The sequence below is a fragment of the Mizuhopecten yessoensis genome, unplaced genomic scaffold (genome assembly GCF_002113885.1).
Source record: "Mizuhopecten yessoensis strain PY_sf001 unplaced genomic scaffold, ASM211388v2 scaffold10759, whole genome shotgun sequence".
In the NCBI taxonomy this organism is placed as follows: Eukaryota; Metazoa; Mollusca; class Bivalvia; order Pectinida; family Pectinidae; genus Mizuhopecten; species Mizuhopecten yessoensis.
This window is the reverse complement of record NW_018408707.1, coordinates 436973-458814: the sequence shown is the minus strand read 5'-3', so window position 1 is coordinate 458814 and position 21842 is coordinate 436973. Positions and strand designations below refer to the sequence as shown.

At 36.1% G+C, this 21842-nt stretch overlaps 1 protein-coding gene across 9 annotated transcripts in view; it reads left to right on the top strand.

The window, feature by feature from the left end:
- The window catches only part of LOC110462203 (myosin-3-like), a 133212-nt gene that overhangs the window by 86930 nt on the left and 24440 nt on the right, over positions 1–21842 (top strand). For 8 of the 9 annotated variants that reach the window (XM_021516055.1, XM_021516051.1, XM_021516056.1 and 5 more), the window contains 11 exons: positions 5221–5292; positions 6989–7104; positions 8236–8398; positions 8714–8878; positions 10107–10229; positions 10593–10771; positions 13258–13363; positions 13935–14093; positions 15044–15052; positions 17594–17695; positions 17837–18019. In XM_021516055.1, coding sequence (XP_021371730.1) covers positions 5221–5292; positions 6989–7104; positions 8236–8398; positions 8714–8878; positions 10107–10229; positions 10593–10771; positions 13258–13363; positions 13935–14093; positions 15044–15052; positions 17594–17695; positions 17837–18019 — 1377 coding nt within the window. The remainder of the gene's footprint in view (positions 1–5220; positions 5293–6988; positions 7105–8235; positions 8399–8713; positions 8879–10106; positions 10230–10592; positions 10772–13257; positions 13364–13934; positions 14094–15043; positions 15053–17593; positions 17696–17836; positions 18020–21842) is intronic. The other variant, XM_021516050.1, reaches the window with a different exon arrangement.

The following is a 21842-nucleotide window of genomic DNA, read 5'->3' as shown; positions in this document are numbered from 1 at the left end:
CGAGTGTAGGGGACTTAAAATAGCTGCTGCCATAAAAATATGGTGAAGTTTTAGTAAAAAAATTGACCATCATCATGCAATATATCTTATTTTAAGCAGTTTTCTAAATTGAAAAAAGGAACATTCTGATTTTTAGCCCACCATCATCTGATGGTGGGCTATTCAAATCACCCTGCGTCCGTGGTCCGTCGTCCATCCGTTGTCCGTCGTCCGTCCGTAAACAATTCTTGTTATCGCTATTTTTCAAGAAGTACCAGAGGGATCTTTCTCAAATTTTATATGCAGGTTCCCCTTGGCCCTTTGCTGTGCAGGACAACTTTTGAGACTGATCGGATAAACAACATGGCCGACAGGCAGCCATCTTGGATTTTGATAATGAAAGTTTGTTATCGCTATTTCTCAAAAAGTACCAGAGGGATCTTTCTCAAATTTTATATGTAGGTTCCCCTTGGTCCTTAGCTGTGCAGGGCAACTTTTGAGACTGATCGGATAAACAACATGGCCGACAGGCAGCCATCTTTGATTTTGATATTGAAAGTTTGTTATCGCTATTCCTCGGAAAGTATCAGAGGGATCTTTCTCAAATTTTATATGTAGGTTCCCCTTGGTCCTGAGCTGTGCAGGGAAACTTTTGAGATTGATCGGATAAACAACATGGCCGACAGGTAGTTTTTCTTTCTCATTAAGTACTGTACTAGTAAATATGTGAAAGGACAAACTCACTTTGAAGGTTGGCTTTCATACACATCAGTATTAATTTTAGATCAAAAGTTACCTCAAGGTGCATTTACTGTTAACTTGACTCGATCAAACAGATTAGAGGAAAGAAGAGAAAAGATCGAACTGACAAAGAACTAATGAAGATGGTACAAAGGTGGGCGCCAAGATCCCTCTGGGATCTCTTGTATAATCATATTTTTCACATGTCCAAAGGACCAGATAGGTTTGGTGATTCACTGTTAGTCCTTGCTGAAATCTACTAGTCCAGGACTAGAGGACTAGTGTTTAGTGTCGACCCCTGATGTCACCAGTAATCTATATAACTCTGTATCTGTACCATTTGCATTTTTTGTAATTAGGGTCAGATAATGTTGAGTTCTTTACTGTTTTAACCTTGCAACTTATCAGTGAAGACAACTTCTATTAACTCACTCACCCCTGTATGAAGACACATTTGAACTCTTCCAAAGGTTGGAATAGTTCATTATGAAATTTCAGGTGTGAATGAGTAAATATGTAAATTATGCAAATGACGTATACATTGGGTAATATTAGTTATCTCGGGTTTAGGAGGAGTCTACAGGCTCATAGACCCTGTCTGGTCTATAAAGATCTAAGGGGTCTATGAGCCAGTAGACCCCTCCTAACCCAGATATAACGAAGTTTTCACCCTGACAATCCTTCATTATTTTTTTTCCTGCAAAGTTATAAGTCACTTTGTGAGTTTGAGTTGTACTTGACTGCTACCAAAATAGCCCCTACCGGACACCTTTTTTGCAATATTTTGGACAATACACAACCATCTTTGCAATAAGCACCCTAGCGGCCCCCTTATTGCCTGTTTCATTGAATTCAAATTTGCTATCATCTAAGATTGTGTGTAGGCTATTTCATCCTGTTGATGATTTGCAAACCTTGAATGCTTGTGTGTGTCGGACGCCATCTTTGTTGTTATGAAGCGAGATTCTAGTTTAAGTTATTTCCCCTCACATGTGCTTTTATAGACCCGGCAGAGTGGGTTCTATAGAAATATAGACCCCGGCAAGATATCCAAACAGAAAGAGTGTTACAAATTAGAAGGGTCACAATACTTGATACACTAAGCAATAAAGAGTATTTCAAACTTCTGAGCTACCCTTACTTGCAGCTTTAAGTAAATGATTGTTTTCCATAATTTCATTTATCTTTAACATTACATGTATAGCCATTCGTTGAGGAGTTGATTCAACTAAAATACGCCAGGATTACAATATACCTAGGATACCCAAAAACAAAAAAAAATCATTAAGACTGTATCTGGTACAAATCTGTTCCCATATCAATATTGTTGTAACAGTCAAGTTATTCAAATATCAAAACTCTTTGGGGGACAAAAAACATTAACCTAATAAACCTGTTTAAAAATTCACCTAGTTTGGATATAAGAGAAAATACTCGTTAATGTAGAATATTATAAAATAATATAATATGAAATACTCGGATGTATAAGAATAGAGAAATTCCATCCGTAGGATTTTCAAAATGGTGCAAAACCATAGTCGTCAAGCATCAGTATTTACCAAATTTAAAAACCCCTCAGGTAGAATTTCTCTATCCTACACACCTGGACATGACAGAGTCTTGTAATATCTTCTCTTCAAACTGTATGTACTTCGCCATGATTTTCTCACATGACATGTCACAGTAACCATGAATAATTATAAAACGAATGCTTGTTTCCTATCAGAATGTAACGTGCTAGAAAGGTTGGTTAAAAGGCCTCAATTATCATTTCCATTTGATACACATTCCTATAGTGTATCTTAGATAACAGTCAACTACTTTATATATTTTGTTTAGAGTAAAATCTATGACAAGCACGTGAAGGTTGATCTATAGTTTTCCACTGACTGGGGTGAAGCGAGGTCACTCACAATGAAAAACTTTACCTGGGTAGTTTGGCTACACTGTGTAACAATCACCTTCGGTATCATAATAAGTGGGTTCCACTGTTTTTTAATTACATTATTAAGGAATTAATAATAAAAATTACAAGAACTACAAGAATAGGACTATTATGACATTTTTTCCAATGATCACAGGTCTCCTTTATATTGACCAGCTTGATCCGGCTAACTTGGTTTAGAATAATGTAATAAAAATAGATGAAAAATTAGAAAAAATATATGTGTTGGTAGACCCCAATCTGTCCAAATATGCCGCATTGTCAATTAAAAGATCTTTTAAGCTATTAATTGTATGGAAGAGTTATCTCCCTTGATTGTTATCCTTATTTTATCAGTTTATATGCAAATTATGTGATACTCTCGTAAAGTTGCCAGTTTTTATCTCGGTGTAAATATGTTGGAGATTTAGAGATAAGTACTATTTATGTTGGGAGGTCTGGAGTAGATTCCTGAATCAGACTTTAATGCATTTCATGCAGTTATTATTTTATATGCAAATCATATGAAACTCTTGTAAAGGTGTTGGTCTTTGTGTTCGGTATAAATATGTTGGAGACTCAGATTAACTTTCGGGTAGGTCTAGAGTAGATCTCTATATTGTAATAGCCTAGGCAAGTAGCCTAGCCTTGCCTTGGTCGGCAAAATAAAAAGCCCCCTCTTACTGTAGGGCTGCTGTGTCAGCTCTGTTTGGCTGCAGAGTCAGCCCTATAACCCTATATAACCAACCATAGGAATCTCAACATTTGACCTACTCTTTTGGTTTATTCCTTGTCACTATATCGAACACCCTCTGATCTCCCATCCCTCACCCTAACAGACGTTATATTTACAGGGATCCCTGTACCACTGTAATTACACATTGGAATATGCTTACTGGAAAGAGTATAGCTTTGTTAAATCATTTCTGAAAATACTACCATACCTAGCGGGACTTTCATGGGAAAATTATTAAAGATCAAATAACAATAAACAACAGCGGTATTCTGAATGTCAAAAATCACCTGGGTTACACCCCAATTTGAACTTTGGACTATATATATAATGATAATTCTATTATACTACACTTTAACCTACAGTGCTACCTGCCAACAGAAGTGTCCTGAGATGAAGTACAATTTTATTTAATTAATTTCTTTATTATGTTTATTATGCTTTTACACATATTCACTGTACTGTAAAATTTACCCTCATAATTACAGAGGGTGAAAAGGTAAGCCCAATTGTTAATTAAAAACAGATCCTATAAACACTACATGTATAGAAGAGTCATCTCCCATGACTGTTATCCATATTTTATCAGTTTATATGCAAATTATATGATACTCTTGTAAAGTTGCCAGTTTTTATCTAGGTGTAAATATGTGGAGATTAGTACTGTTTACGTTGGGAGGTCTGCAGTAGATCCCTGAATCAGATTTCAAGTCATATTATGCAATTTATATTAGTGTATATGCAAATTATATGATACTCTTGTAAAGGTGTCGGTTTTTATCTGAGTATAAAGATGTTTGAGACGCTTTGATATGGTTGGGTAGGTCCGGAGTAGATCCCTGAAGCAGACAGCAATGCGCTTCATGCATATTGGCAATTGTTTGGCAATGTGTATGAAGTGTAAGCTAGAATGTGGCAGTTGTTGTTGTAGTTGTTGCATCACCTCCACCACGACTGCCAATGACAGGGTATCTCAATATTTGACCTACTCTTTTGGTTTATTCCTTGTCACCATATTTTACTGATCTCCCGTATCCTTCCTAACCGTGTCCGGAAACGAAATTAAGTTTCACTTAATTATAATGTATATTATGCATTTAAAATTATATTTGCTTTAATGATAAAAATTACCCTCATTAAGGAGGGTTAAAAAGGTAAAAAAAACCTTCCCTGTATACAGATAGAAATTGTTGATTTCTTACTTAACTGTTTGTTTTTTATTGGTCATATTGGCCAATTAAGTAACAAAACAGTTGTTTTAAGCCCCTATTATAAGCCGTCGGTCAACAGTCAAACTATATATATTCCACTGGAAATGTAACAGTTCCTCTGGTGGGTCCCAGATCCTCTGTATATATGTACTGTACTTTCGCACTAATGTATGCGCAATGCTATAAATTTGTCATTTGACATACCCAGTGTCTTGGACCATTCTATCATCTGTGCATTGGTTTTTGGCACAAAATCGTTTAAATACTTCGCTTAAAATGAACCTAAAATTAAATATTTATGAGAAATTTGAGCCTTTAATTTGCATGATAAATGCTGTTTAATGCAATGTAAATTCCCCTTAGTTTCTTGACTACCGTTGTGTATTTGACAAATTGGTCTCCGTTCCACAGTGCGGAGTCATTTATAATTTCATTTCTTTTGAAACGTTTAAAACTTGTTGTAGTCCTTTGGATATTAATCACTGTTACTAACACATGTTATGTGATTCAAACAGTTGTGATTAACTTCATTTCTCAAAAGTTGAATTAATTTTAGACATTATATAGTATAGGTATATGATCAGTTGTGTATGTATTACTCCGTACATGAACACAGACACCGTTTGTTACAGGTGTCCGACCTACAGGGAGATAACACTAGCCCCAGATTCAACCACAGACGTAGGAACTCGTATGATCCTGGGGTGAGTACATAAAAGACAAAGGGTTTTATGCTTAATCCCATTGCTTTATTTGGCTATAAAATATGTAGCAGAACTGGACTGGGTCGATCGTTGGCGAACAGGTAGCTCAATTGTTTAGAGCGTCAGTCTAGAGTTCGGAGTGTCCCGGGTTTGAACCTCAGTCTGGCTGTTGCATTTCTCTTTCTCCTGTTACAAATTTGGCGCTCAATGAAATATACCCATCGAAGGTGGTATAGGGTCTCTTGTGTCCTGGGGTCGAAGACATTGTTGAAGGAGGGAAGAATGTAGTGGATCTGGACTGGGTCAATTGTTGGCAACAAGGTAGCTCAATTGGTTAGAGCAAAGGTCCTGAGTTAGAATCTCGGTCTTGCCGTCTCTCTTTCTCCTGTTACAAATATATTTATACTTCAATCAAGTACATGTACTGCATGGGGAGGGGGGCTCAACGGGAAAATTTTGCAACAATACTATCATCAGATGGTGGCTGTTCAAACAATCGATTATATTTTGGTGGCCAAAGGTCATTTAATAAATAAAGGGACAAACATATCACACTTGACTATGCACTTCAGGAAAGAGTGGGGTTATTTATGTGAGCCCCTACCCACTTTTTTGTAATCCTTTGCTGTTGAGGGACTTTATCTTATTACAGTGCAACATGTCGGCACCAGCACCATGGCTTCACAACTTAAACAACACATATGTTCACTTGTTCCAAAACTAGTGACTTTTTGTAGCAATACATTTGAGTTACGTAAGAGTTGCCTCCCCTAAGCCAGTTAAAATATTAAAGCAAGGCTATGTCTCATTCGCTGTATTCAAGACTTTGAGCAGACTGTGCACTATCAACAAATGTGGAGCCATTTAGGTGAATGAAAATAGCATAATTGGATGCAAAAATGTTTAGTGAGTAATTGTCAGTAAAGAATAAAAAAAAGCATAAATATTTTAAACGGTCGAGTGTTTCAAGAATTCAGTATATTTCAAGTATGAGAGCCACCCACACTACTCTATGTATTATTTGGGAGAGAAAAAAGGTCCTTGATGATTCAAATTTGGAATATAGTTGGTTATACTGACCCTGTACAGACCCTTATGGGGTCAGTGTAATATATGGAAAGTTGGGGCTAACACTTTCACACCCTGTATATCTAAAACAGTAGATTTCACTGATATAAACCGAAATGTGACTTTAAGAGAAAATATGTTTTTCTGACCTTTTCTGCTGTCAAAACCCAGAGGTGACCATATATAAATGTCAAAGTAATATATTGGTTTTAAAAAGAATATTGTTTAGGAAAAATATTTGTAACTGAAATTTTTTTTTTTATTATTAACAGTGAAATAGTTGTCTTTCATTTGTTTGTGTCCCTGAAATATGCAAATAAAAACACTGGCTGAATTCCATAAATTTTGTAAGTTAGATACTTCAATCATGAGCTTCTGTGTTCAGAAAAATGTTTGCCACGTTTAACTTTTGTATTTTGTCCCCCTCCATAATGCAGGCGAATTAATCATAATAGTGAATATTTGTTTACAACATGTTTTACATAGGTATTAGTTTAATGTGAAGGTCAAAATTAACTCTAGGGCGAATTAGGAGTTAATTACCAGTTAAGGCAAAAGGGAAATTTTCCCAGAATGCAGTATTGTGATATTGTATACCTGATAATTAGGGTGCTCTAACATTGTACAGGTCGACTCTGCAGAGGAGATGGAAAACAGCCGTAGCACATGGAAAGCCTCTCGTGCCGAGGTCCAGATAGCCGAGAAAAAACTGAAGGCTGTCAACGCTCAAACAGAGGATGCTAGGTAAGTGATATAACTTATGTTGTAGGTGACACCTAGCTGGCGTGATATATGTAAGGCACTGAAGATGACTGATCAAATTGTTTCAATTTTGATTCACCCTTTCATTATGAAAAATAAAACATACATGGCATTGTAAACAAATTGACTGTTGAAACCTTTTTCCACTGTTCACAATTCATTCACCTTTCCTGTTTTTTGTGTTTTTATAAAATCTTCAACTAAACTTTAGGCTTGAAAGATTCTTCATTTAACTTTTGCCTCGATCTCTTTGATTGTACAAGGTGATTTGGTTGAGTTTCAGTGTATAAAGATGTAATGACAGCATCAGTGTATTTGAGTTTTCCATTTAGACCTGTCACCTAGCTGTCAGTTGTATTTTTATCACTCATCTGTCAGCTGTCATTCATTGTTCATTTGCCAAACATTTTCCACATGTTTGTTTAGTTTTTGTAGATTTTTTATCCTCCTATTTAAATATCCACCATTGTAAAAAAAAAATCAAAAAAAAAATCTGTTCTTATTAGTTTGATGGTAAGTGCAAAATTGACTGAAGTATTTGTTTAGTTTCTTGTCCAAATACCAATGAACTGCCTGTAAACATGATAAATAGAGCAGTGAAAAATTCAAATAATACAATTTGGTAAGATACATTGTATGCCTTTCAAAGTTTGTTGATATTTTGAAAAAAGCTCACTTGAGAGAGTGATGGTGAGGGCTCTGCTGCGTTTGGGAAAACATTGACTTTCTTTACATATTTGGGATTTTAAAGGGGTTTGCAGACACCTTCAAAAGGCCCTAAAAACAAAAAAAGTTGCCTTTGAATTGATGAATAGGCACTAAAAGCCCTTAACTTAACAAAAAATTCTTGAAACTGTCAGAATGTTATTTTAATTAAAATTAATTCAGAAAGTGCAAGAAAATGAAAAACCGACCAGTGTTAGATTTTTGGGTTGTTTAGTGTTTATTTTGTGAGTTTAGACACATCCAGATCTCTCTATTTGAAGAATTTGCAAATGGCTGGAAAATTTAGGACATTATTTTACAAAATAAGGACCCTAAAAAGCTTTGAATTGCTTAGTTAAATACCTGTACGAACCCTGTTAAATGTTTATTATTGTGTAATGTTGACAGGACCCAGCTGATGCTGACAGAGTTTAAGCGTGAGAACCTGCTGAAGGACTATGAACGGATGTCTGAGGACCTTCAGAGGACGAAGAAGGAGATGAAGGACATTGAGGATCAGGAGAGGTCTCGAATAGGAGACAGGAGGCGTCCCGACATGACTGATGACAAGGTGAGGCTACAGTATAGAAATCTGATGTGTTGTTAGGGATATTGTACTGTGTTAACTCATTCACCCCTACATATTTACACTGGCCTTGCCCAGTCTTTGATTTGGTAAGGTTCAAATGTGACTTTAGGGGTGAAGGGGTTAAGTACCTCACTGTATAATTATTGTTTAAGTCTGCTGGATAACCGAACTACTTGGTAGTGAAGCAGACGTAAAACCTTTCAATTAGTCAATTATTGTTTAGTTACTGTGTAGTTGATAGACACCTGGTATTTGTTTGTTAAGACACTATATGTGATCTTGTATTTATATTTGTAGACACGCGACCTTGTGAAAGAAAATGACAGCCTCAAGCTGCGTCTGCGACAGATGGATGGACTAGAGTTGGAGCGAGATGAGTTGGTCCGCCAGCTGGAACTGGCAAAGGAAGACTTGTTCAACGAACAGCGTAAAGCCCGCAAGGAAAAGGAAGATCTCAAAGAGGTAGCTTAGATGGCTAGTTTCACGTCTTCTAGTGGTCTTTTTGCCATTAATGTGAAAAAGTAGAGGCAATGTATTATATGATAGAATTTTCTCTGTTGTGCTTGATCAACAAGTTTTCATGTAAATACATGTTTTTCCACAAAAAAGTATACATAAAACTACATTTAAGTTCACAATGTAACTTTAGTCCCTGATAAGATTCACATCCATTATTGTTTTAAAAGCAAAAATGTGAAATTATTTTTTCGACATAATTCCATGGTTAGTTAATGTTTCTTTATTTTAGAATTTGTTTTTCTAACTTTTCTATCTGATGTGATATATATCTCCCTGTGATAATTGTTTTTAAATCTTAACAGACTGTAAAAATATACAAGCAAAATTTAACAGTATGGTTCATCAGAAATTTCATTTTTTTACCAATATGATGGTAAATACTGTGAATCCTCGTTAACCTGGCTACTTCAGTCAGGTTGTCGCTTTCGTCAGCCTGTAATCATTGTCTATCTTCATAAACCCACCTATCAGGTTCCACATACAGCTATCAGGTTCTCCAAGTAACAAGTTTAATAAATGGTTTCTTTATGGAGGTCATCTGTTGAATTGGTATATGATTATATTTTAATGATGTGTGTCCTGGTAACATTAGAGCCCCTGTGAGTGTTCAGGGAAAGAAATAGCCTGCTGTATCCCATTGCAATTTGTAAGAGGCAGCTAATGTGGAGCCCTCTACAGAATCGGAGGTTATTTTCCATATCTTCTACAAAGAGGACATTAGACAGGCCGTAATTGGTCTGTTGTCCTCCATTGCAACACTTCAGACTCAACCTGCTGCTGTATCCCACTGTATATTCTTAAGAGGCAACTAATGTGGGGGGCCACTGCAGAATTGAGGGTTTTCTTCCCTGTCTTTTAAGAAGAGGACATGAAAGAGGCCAAAATTGATCTGCTGCCCCTATTACAACACTTGGGATCTCTTTCATTTCCTGTCTTTCCTGCCGTCTTTCTTTTCTATCTACTTTCTGTTTCTGGCGGTGTATTCCTAGGCATTGTCCTCATATGACACTGGCTGTTGTGAGGGCATTAAACTCCTCACATTTAACAAACAAAGTTCTCATATTTGGTGTCTCCCTAGGCACCGTCCTCATATGACCATAGCTGTTGTGAGGATGTTTAAACCGTAACATAAACAAAAGTAATGTTACACTGTTAAAACTGTTTGTTTCAGGAGATAGAGACAATGAATATGAAGTTAGAAGAGCGACATGATGGCGATGATGTGGCTCTGCGCCTCCACAAGATGGACGCTGCCTACAGGCGAATGGAAAAGGAAAAAAATGAAATCATCCATGTAAGGAATCTAATCTTGTTTTATATCAAATGTTCCTGTATTAGTTCTTATGATTTCACTTTATACACTTTTAGATGAAAGAGAATATTTTGAAAACAAAATATATCAATATAGGTTAAAGTTAAAACAGTATCACTTATTAGTGTTATAAAGTAACTATTGAACAAATGTTTATCACAGCCTCTGACTTTGGTCATTTTTGATTTGTTTTTGGCTGTGGAATAGTTATCTGTAATTTTGCTGTCATTTATTATCTAGACATCAAGTGATTTATTCTGAGTAGGGACAATATTAAGCTTCACACACAGAAAAAAAAGATGATTTTTGTTGATGAAAATTAGTATCTGTATGCTGTATTTGCAGGAGAAGACAAAACTGTATGAGGATCTGCGTGATAGGTCAAAAGTTCACATGGCAGAGACAAAGCGTAACACTTCCCGGGAATCTGGGGAGATGCGAGAGGAGATTGACGATCTTTGTCGAAATGTCAACCTCCACCAGGAAGCCATCAAGGAGAGGGATAATATCATAGCTAACCTCAGGTAACCCTAGCTACATCATAGCTAACCTCAGTTAACCAGAGCTACATCATAGCTAACCTCAGGTAACCCTAGCTACATCATAGCTTACCTCAGGTAACCAGAGCTACATCATAGCTAACCTCGGGTAATCCTAGCTACATCATAGCTAACCTCAGGTAACCCTAGCTACATCATAGCTTACCTCAGGTAACCAGAGCTACATCATAGCTAACCTCAGGTAACCCTAGCTAACCTCAGGTAACCCTAGCTACATCATAGCTAACCTCAGGTAACCCTAGCTACATCATAGCTAACCTCAGGTAACCCTAGATAACCTCAGGTAACCCTAGCTACATCATAGCTTACCTCAGGTAACCCTAGCTAACCTCAGGTAACCCTAGCTAACCTCAGGTAACCCTAGCTACATCATAGCTTACCTCAGGTAACTATGGCTACATCATAGCTAACCTCAGGTAACCAGAGCTACATCATAGCTAACCTCAGGTAACCCTAGCTACATCATAGCTTACCTCAGGTAACTAAAGCTACATCATAGCTTACCTCAGGTAACTATGGCTACATCATAGCTAACCCCTGGTAACCAGAGCTACATCATAACTTACCTCAGGTAACCAGAGCTACATCATAGCTAACCTCAGGTAACCCTAGCTACATCATAGCTAACCTCAGGTAACTATAGCTACATCATAGCTAGCCTCAAGTAACCCTAGCTACATCATAGCAAACTTCAGGTAACCATAGCAATGACTTCATCACTAAAATTTGGTAACCATATAGTTACAACATCATAGTTTTCCTTGGGTAACCACAGAAACAACATCATAAGCAGTCACAGGTACCCATAGCAATAACATCATAGATAATCTCAAGTAACTGTGGTAAAAATTTATAACTAACCTCAGGTTAGGGTAGTTACAACATCATAGATGAGGTAACTCAGGTAATCATAGTTACAGTCTCAAAGCTTACCTTAGGTTATGTAAACAATGACCTTAAAGATAAACTTTAGTATATGTCCTTCAAGCTAACTTCAGGTAATCATTATATAGTGATTATCTTATAGGTAACCTCAGGTAACTGTAGTGATCCTCTTAAACGTAAGCACAGGTAGCCATAGTGATAACCCTAAACGAAACCACATATAGCCATAGTAATAACCCTAAACGTAACCACAGGTAGCCATAGTGATAACCCTAAACGTAACCACATATAGCCATAGTGATAACCCTAAACGAAACCACAGGTAGCCATAGTGATAACCCTAAACGTAACCACAGGTAGCCATAGTGATAACCCTAAACGTAACCACATATAGCCATAGTGATAACCCTAAACGAAACCACAGGTAGCCATAGTGATAACCCTAAACGTAACCACAGGTACCCATAGCAATAACCCTAAACGTAACCACATATAGCCATAGTGATAACCCTAAACAAAACCACAGGTAGCCATAGTGATAACCCTAAACATAACCACAGGTAGCCATAGTGATAACCCTAAACATAACCACAATTAGCCATAGTGATAACCCTCAACATAACCACATATAGCCATAGTGATAACCCTAAACATAACCATATATAGCCATAGTGATAACCCTAAACAAAACCACAGGTAGCCATACTGATAACCCTAAACATAACCACATGTAGCCATAGTGATAACCCTAAACGTAACCACATATAGCCATATTGATAATCCTAAAAGTAACCACAGGTAGCCATAGTGATAACCCTGAACATAACCACAATTAGCCATAGTGATAACCCTAAACATAACCACATAAAGCCATAGTGATAACACTGAACATAACCACAATTAGCCATAGTGATAACCCTAAACATAACCACATATAGCCATAGTGATAACCCTAAACGAAACCACAGGTAGCCATAGTGATAACCCTAAACATAACCACATGTAGCCATAGTGATAACCCTAAACGTAACCACATATAGCCATAGTGATAACCCTAAAAGTAACCACATATAGCCATAGTTATAACCCTAAACGTAACCACATGTAGCCATAGTGATAACCCTAAACGTAACCACATATAGCCATAGTGATAACCCTAAACGTAACCACATATAGCCATAGTCATAACCCTAAACATAACCACATGTAGCCATAGTTTTTACCTTTAATCTAACCACATGTAGCCATAGTTTTTACCTTTAATGTAACCACAGGTAACCAGAAATTACCTGAAAGGTAACCATTGAAGTAACTTATATTAAAGACCTTAGAATCAAACTTCAGTATCCGTAGCAATGACATTTAACAGCTAGCCTCAGGAAACCCTTCCAGTGATATCAAATCTAATCTTCAAGTTTGCATAGAGATAACATTTTTTTTTCTTTCTAGTAAGCAAAGCATGGACTTTAAAACTTACTACAGATAACCATAGCAATGGTTCAAGTAACCATAGATGACTGCTCTTGACTATTCTTTGCCTTTAACATATGATATTGTTCTTGTAGTGAGAGGAGTACAGATGTACAACAGAGGTTGTCAAAGGAGGTAGCTGCCAAAGAGGGCATGATGGAGGATCACAAGCGCACACTACAAAGTCTCAGAAAGGAGATGGTAGGTTTTGCTGAAATAAACATTTCTTTATTATAACCCACACTACTTGAAGCATGTCTGTCCATGTGGGTTTTTTTTTGGGGGGTGGGGTCACAGTGGCCGATTGGTTCACAGGAACGTGTCAAGTCCCTGTGGATTGGTTAAGGCTTTTGACCATCTGTGATCACTAGCCCTCCACCACTGCTTGGCAGGCTCTAGGCCTACATTGGGCAATTGCCAGGTTTGGTCGCAGGTTGGTGGTTTCTCTCCAGGCACTCTGGTTTTCCTCCACGACCAAAACCTGGCATGTCCTTAAATGACCAAAGCTGAGAATAGGATATAAAACGCAAACAAAGCAAACCAAACACACGCGTTTTCCCAACTGTAGACAAAATCTTTTTTAGACAACTCCTACAGTTTCATTTGAATTTCATACTATTCAACTGATGACTCTGAACTAATTACCACATATTGAAATGAACTGATTTAAAAAAAAAAAAAAAAAACGAAGAATTTGGTTATTTACCTCTAAAACAGTGGCACATGGCAAGTATGATTTTGAGAAATTACTAGACAAATTGTTTATTACTAGGACTCAGCCATGGTGCAGCTTCGAGAGAACATGTTTCTGGACAAGCAGCAGGCTCTAGAGACATTACGTCGTGAACTGGAGCAGGAACATCGTGAAACCGCAAGCCGTGCTGACGACAAACACTCTCAGCACCTCACAGAACACATGAACCTTATCAAGGTGAGCAGCTAACACTTGGGTCATTGATTAAAGCTTAATGACCAGTACGCTTGTCAAAATCTTGATTTTGATTCATCATAATGTGTTGCTTGTTCTGATTTGGTGAAGGGTTTAATGGAAACTTGTATTGCTTTCGATGTTTGTTTTTATATTCTAAGATGTGTTTTCTGGATTTTGTTTACATTTTAAGAATGGCCATTATTCAGGATACAAATATTTAAATGAAGAATAGTCCGACTGAAATGACCTGCTGTGTTGAATGTTTCGTGGAATTTTCAAGTATGACCACCTGTTAAAGCCTCAGGTGTTTAGAGTACAGTACACATTTCGGCACGTCACAGCTTCACCTCTATCTATGAATTATAAATCAACCTATGTTCCCTTTATGAATATTGACTTACCTTCAATAATTTGGTTATCGGACACCAACATGACAGGTCGTTTTGACTGACTAACAGAAAAAGAACAAGTACTAATTGTAATGGGGTCCATCAAACTGACCTCATAGTCGCAAAGATGCATCAGAAAAGGATCGCAATGCCATAATACTGATGCATACACACAGACTTTTAGCAATATTGGACCAAGAGAGGGACCATTGACATTCCTTGGCGTACACCTATAAATGTGTCAATAAATCAGAGGCCACGATCGCAGCTGTTAAAAAAAGGTCTTTTGCACATCTAGGCACACTCCCCAATACTCTTGTGATGTTTCATTGAATCCAACGTATAGTTTCTGAGAAAACGCTTGGCCAAAATTTTACGCAGGAACAAGAAGAAGAAGAAGAATTATAAGAAACAAAGTAAAAACAATAAGTCACCAAACAAGATTGGGGGATTTCATTACGAGATAGATACTTAAGTCTGTTGTGTTTTTGATGGTGAAATGTTTTCTGTACATGTCTGTTGTGTTGAATGTTGATCCCTGTATATATGCTTTGTTTTCAGTACAAAAAGGTATTATATGTGTTGTTTTGTGTATAACGATTCATTCACTTCTCCATTAACATGGATTCCATCAAACCTACAGTATTTGTCCTGCCATAAACCGAGGGTGCCAACCCACATTCTCTGACTCAAAATGGGGGATGAGCTTATTATTGGACAATCAAGTAGTATTTATTGGTAATTTTACTTAATGCCAACATATTTGGGTGGGCTTATTACCAGGCATGGGCTTATTGCTGGATAAATACAGGTGTTGATAATAACAGGAACCGATTTGAATGATTCTTAACGTCTTAATTTTGTGGTATTAAACTACATTTTTCACAGTAACAATATGTACTATATTCTACTTACCTACTATCAGACTTAGTTTTATTGTGAAGTTGGTAATACTGTAATAAAAAAACCTTCCAAACAGTTGGGATATGAACCAGAAATCTGAAATATATTGGCTGGGAAACCAAACACTACTATGTTACATTGTATAAACAATCTTAGATGTGAAGTTCAGAGTAATGACGTTCGACAGTAACTTTTTCTTTTCAACATGTACTATTTTTTTCCTGTCCTCATTCAGGTTTTATATGATCATATGCATATTAACAAATATTAGAAGTTATCAGAATCTTTATGTTTGCCTGTTCTTGTTGGATTTTAGTCCTAAATGGTACAGTCCCCGTGCAGGTACTGGCCACAGGTTGGTGGTTTTTCTCCAGGTACTCCGGTTTACCTCCACAACCGAAACCTGGCATGTCCTTAAATGACCAAAGCTGTTAATAGAACATAAAACACAAAGAAACCAAAGTATTAATTCTTATAACTTCTATTTTGTTGTCGTACGCAGTAAAACATATTTCAGTACTGGCTGTCCTCAGTACTTTACTTAAATTTGTTTGTTATCAAATAAAAGACAAACACAAGAAAATCAAGTAGGTAAGAGCTGAATTTATTACTTGATAATATTATTAATATTATTTTTGGCATATGATGGCCATGGCCTTGCCCACGTAACAGCTAGGATTAAATGGAAACTGGAAACAGAAAATTCCACTTATAAAAGCTGTTAAGTATTATATGAAAGTGTCATTTTAAATTCCAAAAATTAGCACATTGTGTTGCCCCAAGTGAAACTCTGCCAGACTCCTGGACTGTGTAAGCTTTAGGGTGAAGCCACGACGATGTGAATTAATACAACATGTATGGTGCACTTCTGAAATATAAAATTGGAAGCAAACAAAAATTGTCAGTAAAGTAAATAGAATGAGTGGGGGGGGGGGGGGGGGGGGATTTAAGCTATTGCCGGATTAATCAGTTGACTTACTTATAACCACCGAACGAAGGGACGTAACTCGCATAAGACCATATCGGCGAAATAGCCACACAGTCTTCATGTCGATAACTGGAACTAATCATTAAGGATTAATTCCTGTTTTAAATATAGCAACAAGAACCTTAACTGGCGAATATTCTATATTTCACTTGTCTTTCTGGTGATTGCCTCATGAATATTCATTTTACTTCTGTTACCAAGTGGTTCTCTGAAAACTTATTGGATTAATGTAATTATGATTGTATTAAAAAAAATCTTTACAAGTACTACTTTATACACAGAACATTTCTGTGTGGGTTTTTAGATAACATGTTCGTTTCATGTATCAGAATTTCAAAGTCATCAGTATTATGATAAAATAAAACTCATCAAGATTAACTGATTTACAATCTGACATTTGATATCAGGTCATATTTTTGTGCTGCATGTATTTGATAAAATGATATTTAAAATTGCTGTTTTAGTATAAAGTAACGCTATTAATTGATTATTTGGTGTAGAATAATCTTCTTTAATATACACTGAAACAAAAATTGCATGAACTTGATTTCAATCATTCTAATATTGTATATTTTGATAGCGAATTCAAACATGTGTAAACCCCATTGTGTAATCTGGAAACCTGTATAAACCATATTTTCAGCCTCAAACTTCTGAATAAAATTCTAAAGAAAATTAACCTCTGTAACATGTCAATTCCATGCTGTTTTGGTTCTGATAATATAGAGTTAATTGTAGAGGTTTCACTGTAAGAGTTCCAGAAGTTTTATATTCAGTAATTTCAATTTCTGCAAGAGTTATCTAACTTTGTTAAGCATACTCCTTTTAAGATATTGAATGTTCATTATTTTGATTGGTTTCATACTGTATTTCTTTTGAACTTATCAATAGATATTAGCTGGTATGCATGAAGAATGGAAATCTGATAAAAAAAAAAAAATATCTAAAAAAAATAATTAAATATCTAAATATTTTTGTTATCCCTTTCACCACTGTGGACCATAATGGACTCATCCAAATACATGCATGGTAAAGTCCACTAAAGTTACCTAGGGATGAAAGGGTTAAATAAATAAAAAATAAAAAAATGAAATTTGAAATAGGGATTTGAAAGAATTATTTTTATTAGAACTTTCATTGACATGAATTATACCCAAGGGTTTCATATAAAAGATGTTCGTTTTCTTGTGTGTTGTGTATCATGTGTAATGATATTGTAGGCCAAGGAGGATGAGATTTCACGGCTGATTGACTTGGTGAAGAAGCTGGAAGGGGAGCGACGGGTAACCGAGAGGACTCTGAGGGAGGAGGCTCGCGAGGAGGTATTTAACTTTATCAATCTATGACATAAATGAGTAAAATTCCTTTGCAATTTGAACAGAGGGGGTTCCCTATTGTTGTTGTGACTGTTTTGAGATTTTGAATAAAATAAAAATCAATTCTCTCTGTTTTGATATTAACAGGTGCGTATCCAGGTTGACCGAGAGGCTCAGTCCCTCCAGGCTGACCATCGGCTCCAGATGTCCCGGGAGCGGGAGCAGATTGAAAAGGAGACCAAGGTGACCTTAAGAAAACTGACCAATGAGCTTGACGAGGAGAGGAGACAGAGGGAGCACTGCATGGACAAAATAGCCCACCTCAGCAAGGTAGGCACATCACATGATAATGATAGTCTGTCTGTGTATTGTTTTATTTAGGTTAGCTTATCATCTGTATTGTCAGTTTTTTTTGCCAGATGAGCTTATAATAATATGCTGTGGCACTATGCAACAACTTTTCCACTAACTTTTTCTTTAAAATATCACTAGTCCAAAATAGCTAAATGGATTTTGACTAAATTTTAACGAAAACATTTTTGGTGAGACTCATTTGTATTAATGAATGATGTTGCCCACCTGGGGGGAGAGAGATGGGATCCAATAAGGGGAACTGAAGGTGAATCTTAAAATCAAATCTGGTCTGGAGCATCCTTGGGCCATTACACACACATACAAGTTAGATGAATACAACCATTCTACAGGCTTCTATACAAGGATCAGCCTCAATGTCCAGCCCTTCCCCATGGGACTCAGTCCTTGTTCATACCCAGCGAACAGTTGAGATCCCCATCGCATTACCATATTCATGTTACTGCTTGCTGGGCATGAAGAGGTTTTCACACTCACACTACCAAGAGTAGACCCAAGGTCTGGCCCCATCCAAAGGGCTTACCTTGACTAGTCTCGGGGTCATAACACAGGCCATTTTACCATGTACATATTGATCTTAAACAAAATAGGAAAATATTTGCAATATCACTTCTAATGAGAATATTTTGCAATGATTGCTGAAATATCAAGATGTCAAAAACAAGCCCTTTGGGCCTCTTATCATTGTTACTTAAACAGGTTAAGAAATCCCTCAAAAATCTTAACTGGCTACCGTTGAATAACTTATCCCTTGTTCTGCCCTTGATAAGTCTCCAGACTTAACACTAAGAATGAAATAAACAATTGTAGTAATTATGATCAGTCCAAACTAAACTGTTGGTTAAATTATCACACTTGACAGGGGTTCAAGGTATTAGACATTTGAAGTTGGCTAATTCTTGAGAATACTTGTCTCACTAAGTAAGTGTAAGTAATTATCTGTGCTGAATAACAGGAGAATTACAACTGTGTAATGTATTTGTTCAAACTATATATATATATAGGTATAATCTGGATAATCACACAAGTCATTGTGTGTATGTTTTACTATTTATAATATGGATTATTGATAATCTGGATCTACCGAGGAAGAATTGATAGAAAGCCAGACTTATCCAAAGTAATACTTAACACTGTGTGTTAATTATGATAACCATACTTATCCATTCAATTTAATTGTGGAACTCATGATCAGTAAAGTAACAAGTTTTGTAAGCAGATGTTCACTTTCCCATTGTTGATGATTCTCCTTCATTTGTTTTAAACAAATTCAAAACTTTTTTGAAATTGCAGTGGTTTTCAATAACATTTAGCAGTTTTAGAGAATTTTATGTGGATTGCATGTTGTTTTGCGAAAATTCCTAATATAAAGGCATTAATATCATCACTGTTGATTTTGACTACTGGGATAAGTAAAGTACGATAAAACATAAAAACTTCCAGGCTGCCTATCCTTGCCAGCTCTCCCTATTTTGGAGGGAGATTTCCTATCTCGGACCCTAGAATTGATAATCTTAACCACAAAATTTGTTAAACTGTTCTGATATTTCAAGATTTAATAATTTCACCTGAGAGAATAAATAGAGTGACACCATTTTAAAATGATATGTTATACCGTTCGTGTATATACATCCACTTTATTTATGTTTTAATTTTGAGCGCACGAAATCTCCCCCATGAATATTTTTAAAAATGGTGGCAAGTATGCGGCAACATTTAGATGGAAATAAAACTTGTATGATAAATTTCATTTTTTTAATTTCCTAGTTGCAGTAAATGGGTATGATTAGCACTACATCTATCACTGAAGTGTATATTTTGGTATATAGTTATTATTCTAAAGGTTTTTAACTTTACGTGATATTACTAAGTCAGTAATAAAATTTGAACCACCGACGATCATATGAAACCGTTGTAGCATATATACTTGCCTCTTTGAAAAAGTGTACCTGTCTGTTTCAAAAAGACTGGGTTTCAGTGCAGACCTATACCAATTACAGCCAATTTTAGTTTAAATCAAGTACAAAACGCGTACAGACATCAATATTTGACGCGTTCACGGTTCAGTGGGCAGACAGAATCAGAGGTATGCCATGTTTATGATAGGGTTATTGATACACCTGCTGTCTTTGTTGTTCGTTTGTTTGATGTTTGCTTTTCCAGGTGAGAAAAATCAATATTTCTCCATGCAATGATTTCTGTATTGTTATATTATCAATACCTAAAATAGCATCATTCATGAGGCGGACGAAATGTTTTGTGAAGAATTTGCCCATTTGTAGACATTTATATTAATAGACATGGCCTATTTTGCTCCTCTGAGAATGCAGACCATGTATACATTTTGTTTGAAATCATGGTTTCATTGAATTCTGTTCTGGGGTCTGGGGTATGAACATTATTTTTCAGTTGTACCAGGTGAGGTGTCCATATAAAATTGATCTAATTATTTCACTATCGTAGTATGATAAGGGTAATTAATATTGAATGGATATGTTTTACCTTTCAAGCTATTTCAAACCACTAATTGTCCAAGGAAGTATATGCTCCATAACACAAATCAAACCTTGTATGCTTTCTCTTGCATGATATTGTGGACAAAGAAACTTTTCTGCTGTATACGTTTACTTGCCTTGAAAAGTTATTTTTCTGCTAAATTTATCTTATTCCGTTATGATAATGCATGTTCAAAAAAAAGTATAGGTTAGTATTTAAAATGACCATGACCCTTTGCACAGTGGTCCAGGAATCGAATCCCCATGGTGGAGCTTTTGTTGTTAAAAAGAAAGCAAAATGATCATCTTGTTCATGATAAGGGTTGTTTTGCATGTGCCAAAACTGGGCCCGATCCATGTCTGCCTGGCATACTTGACCCCGCATGTGCCATGTCAATGCATAACATGCCATATCTCTTTTATTTCTAGTTCAACACATTCAAAATCACGTCTTAGTTACATTCAAATTGTGTAATTGCTAATCATTTTGATGTTGTACTTTATTATTTACACTGTGCAGTATATGATAAAAAGGTTATAATATGACTTTTTCCATATCCTATGCTGTATCAACCCTCGACCTATATCAGCCCTCAGGCATCTGGACCCTCAGGAATATATGGAATCTTTGTTTGATACAGCATTGGATATGGAAGTAGCTATATATATATGATAACCTCTAAATTCAACTCTTTGCCCAAATTAGAACTCTTGTTTGCTAGAGAGTCTCTTACCTAAATTAGGGTTGTGTTTTGACAGGTTTCACTGTATTAACACTGGGTACATTGTTAGTTAAGGGTGTATGGTATAATGTAAATTTCTATATCAGAATAATGATTCTATACACTGATCCAGCGTTAATGGTAAATACAAGACCAGAGCTCTTTATGTTAAATAAGTGGTGCCCCATCAAGCTACTAATGAGGTTTTTACCTTCCGCTTTCAATGGTTGTTAATCTATCAATGTCAAACTCACAATAATCTGTAAAATAGACCTTTTAAAGTTTACACTTCAAAATATTTGGATGGGTTTTTGAACGGGTATGAAAAGAATGAATGCTGAAAAGTTTCTTGATTCACTTTTATCAAGACAAAAATTCACCATAAAAATAAGTTTGAAATGTTATGTATAAAGGATAATACATTGAATAGATATAATTACATGTTTGAAAAAAATAATAAATAAATAAAAAGGGGGGTATTATCTGCTTATTATTATATAATTACATGTAGAATTAATTAAGGTGCACAGGTGTAATTTGAAAGTGTTCATGCAGTCATGAAAA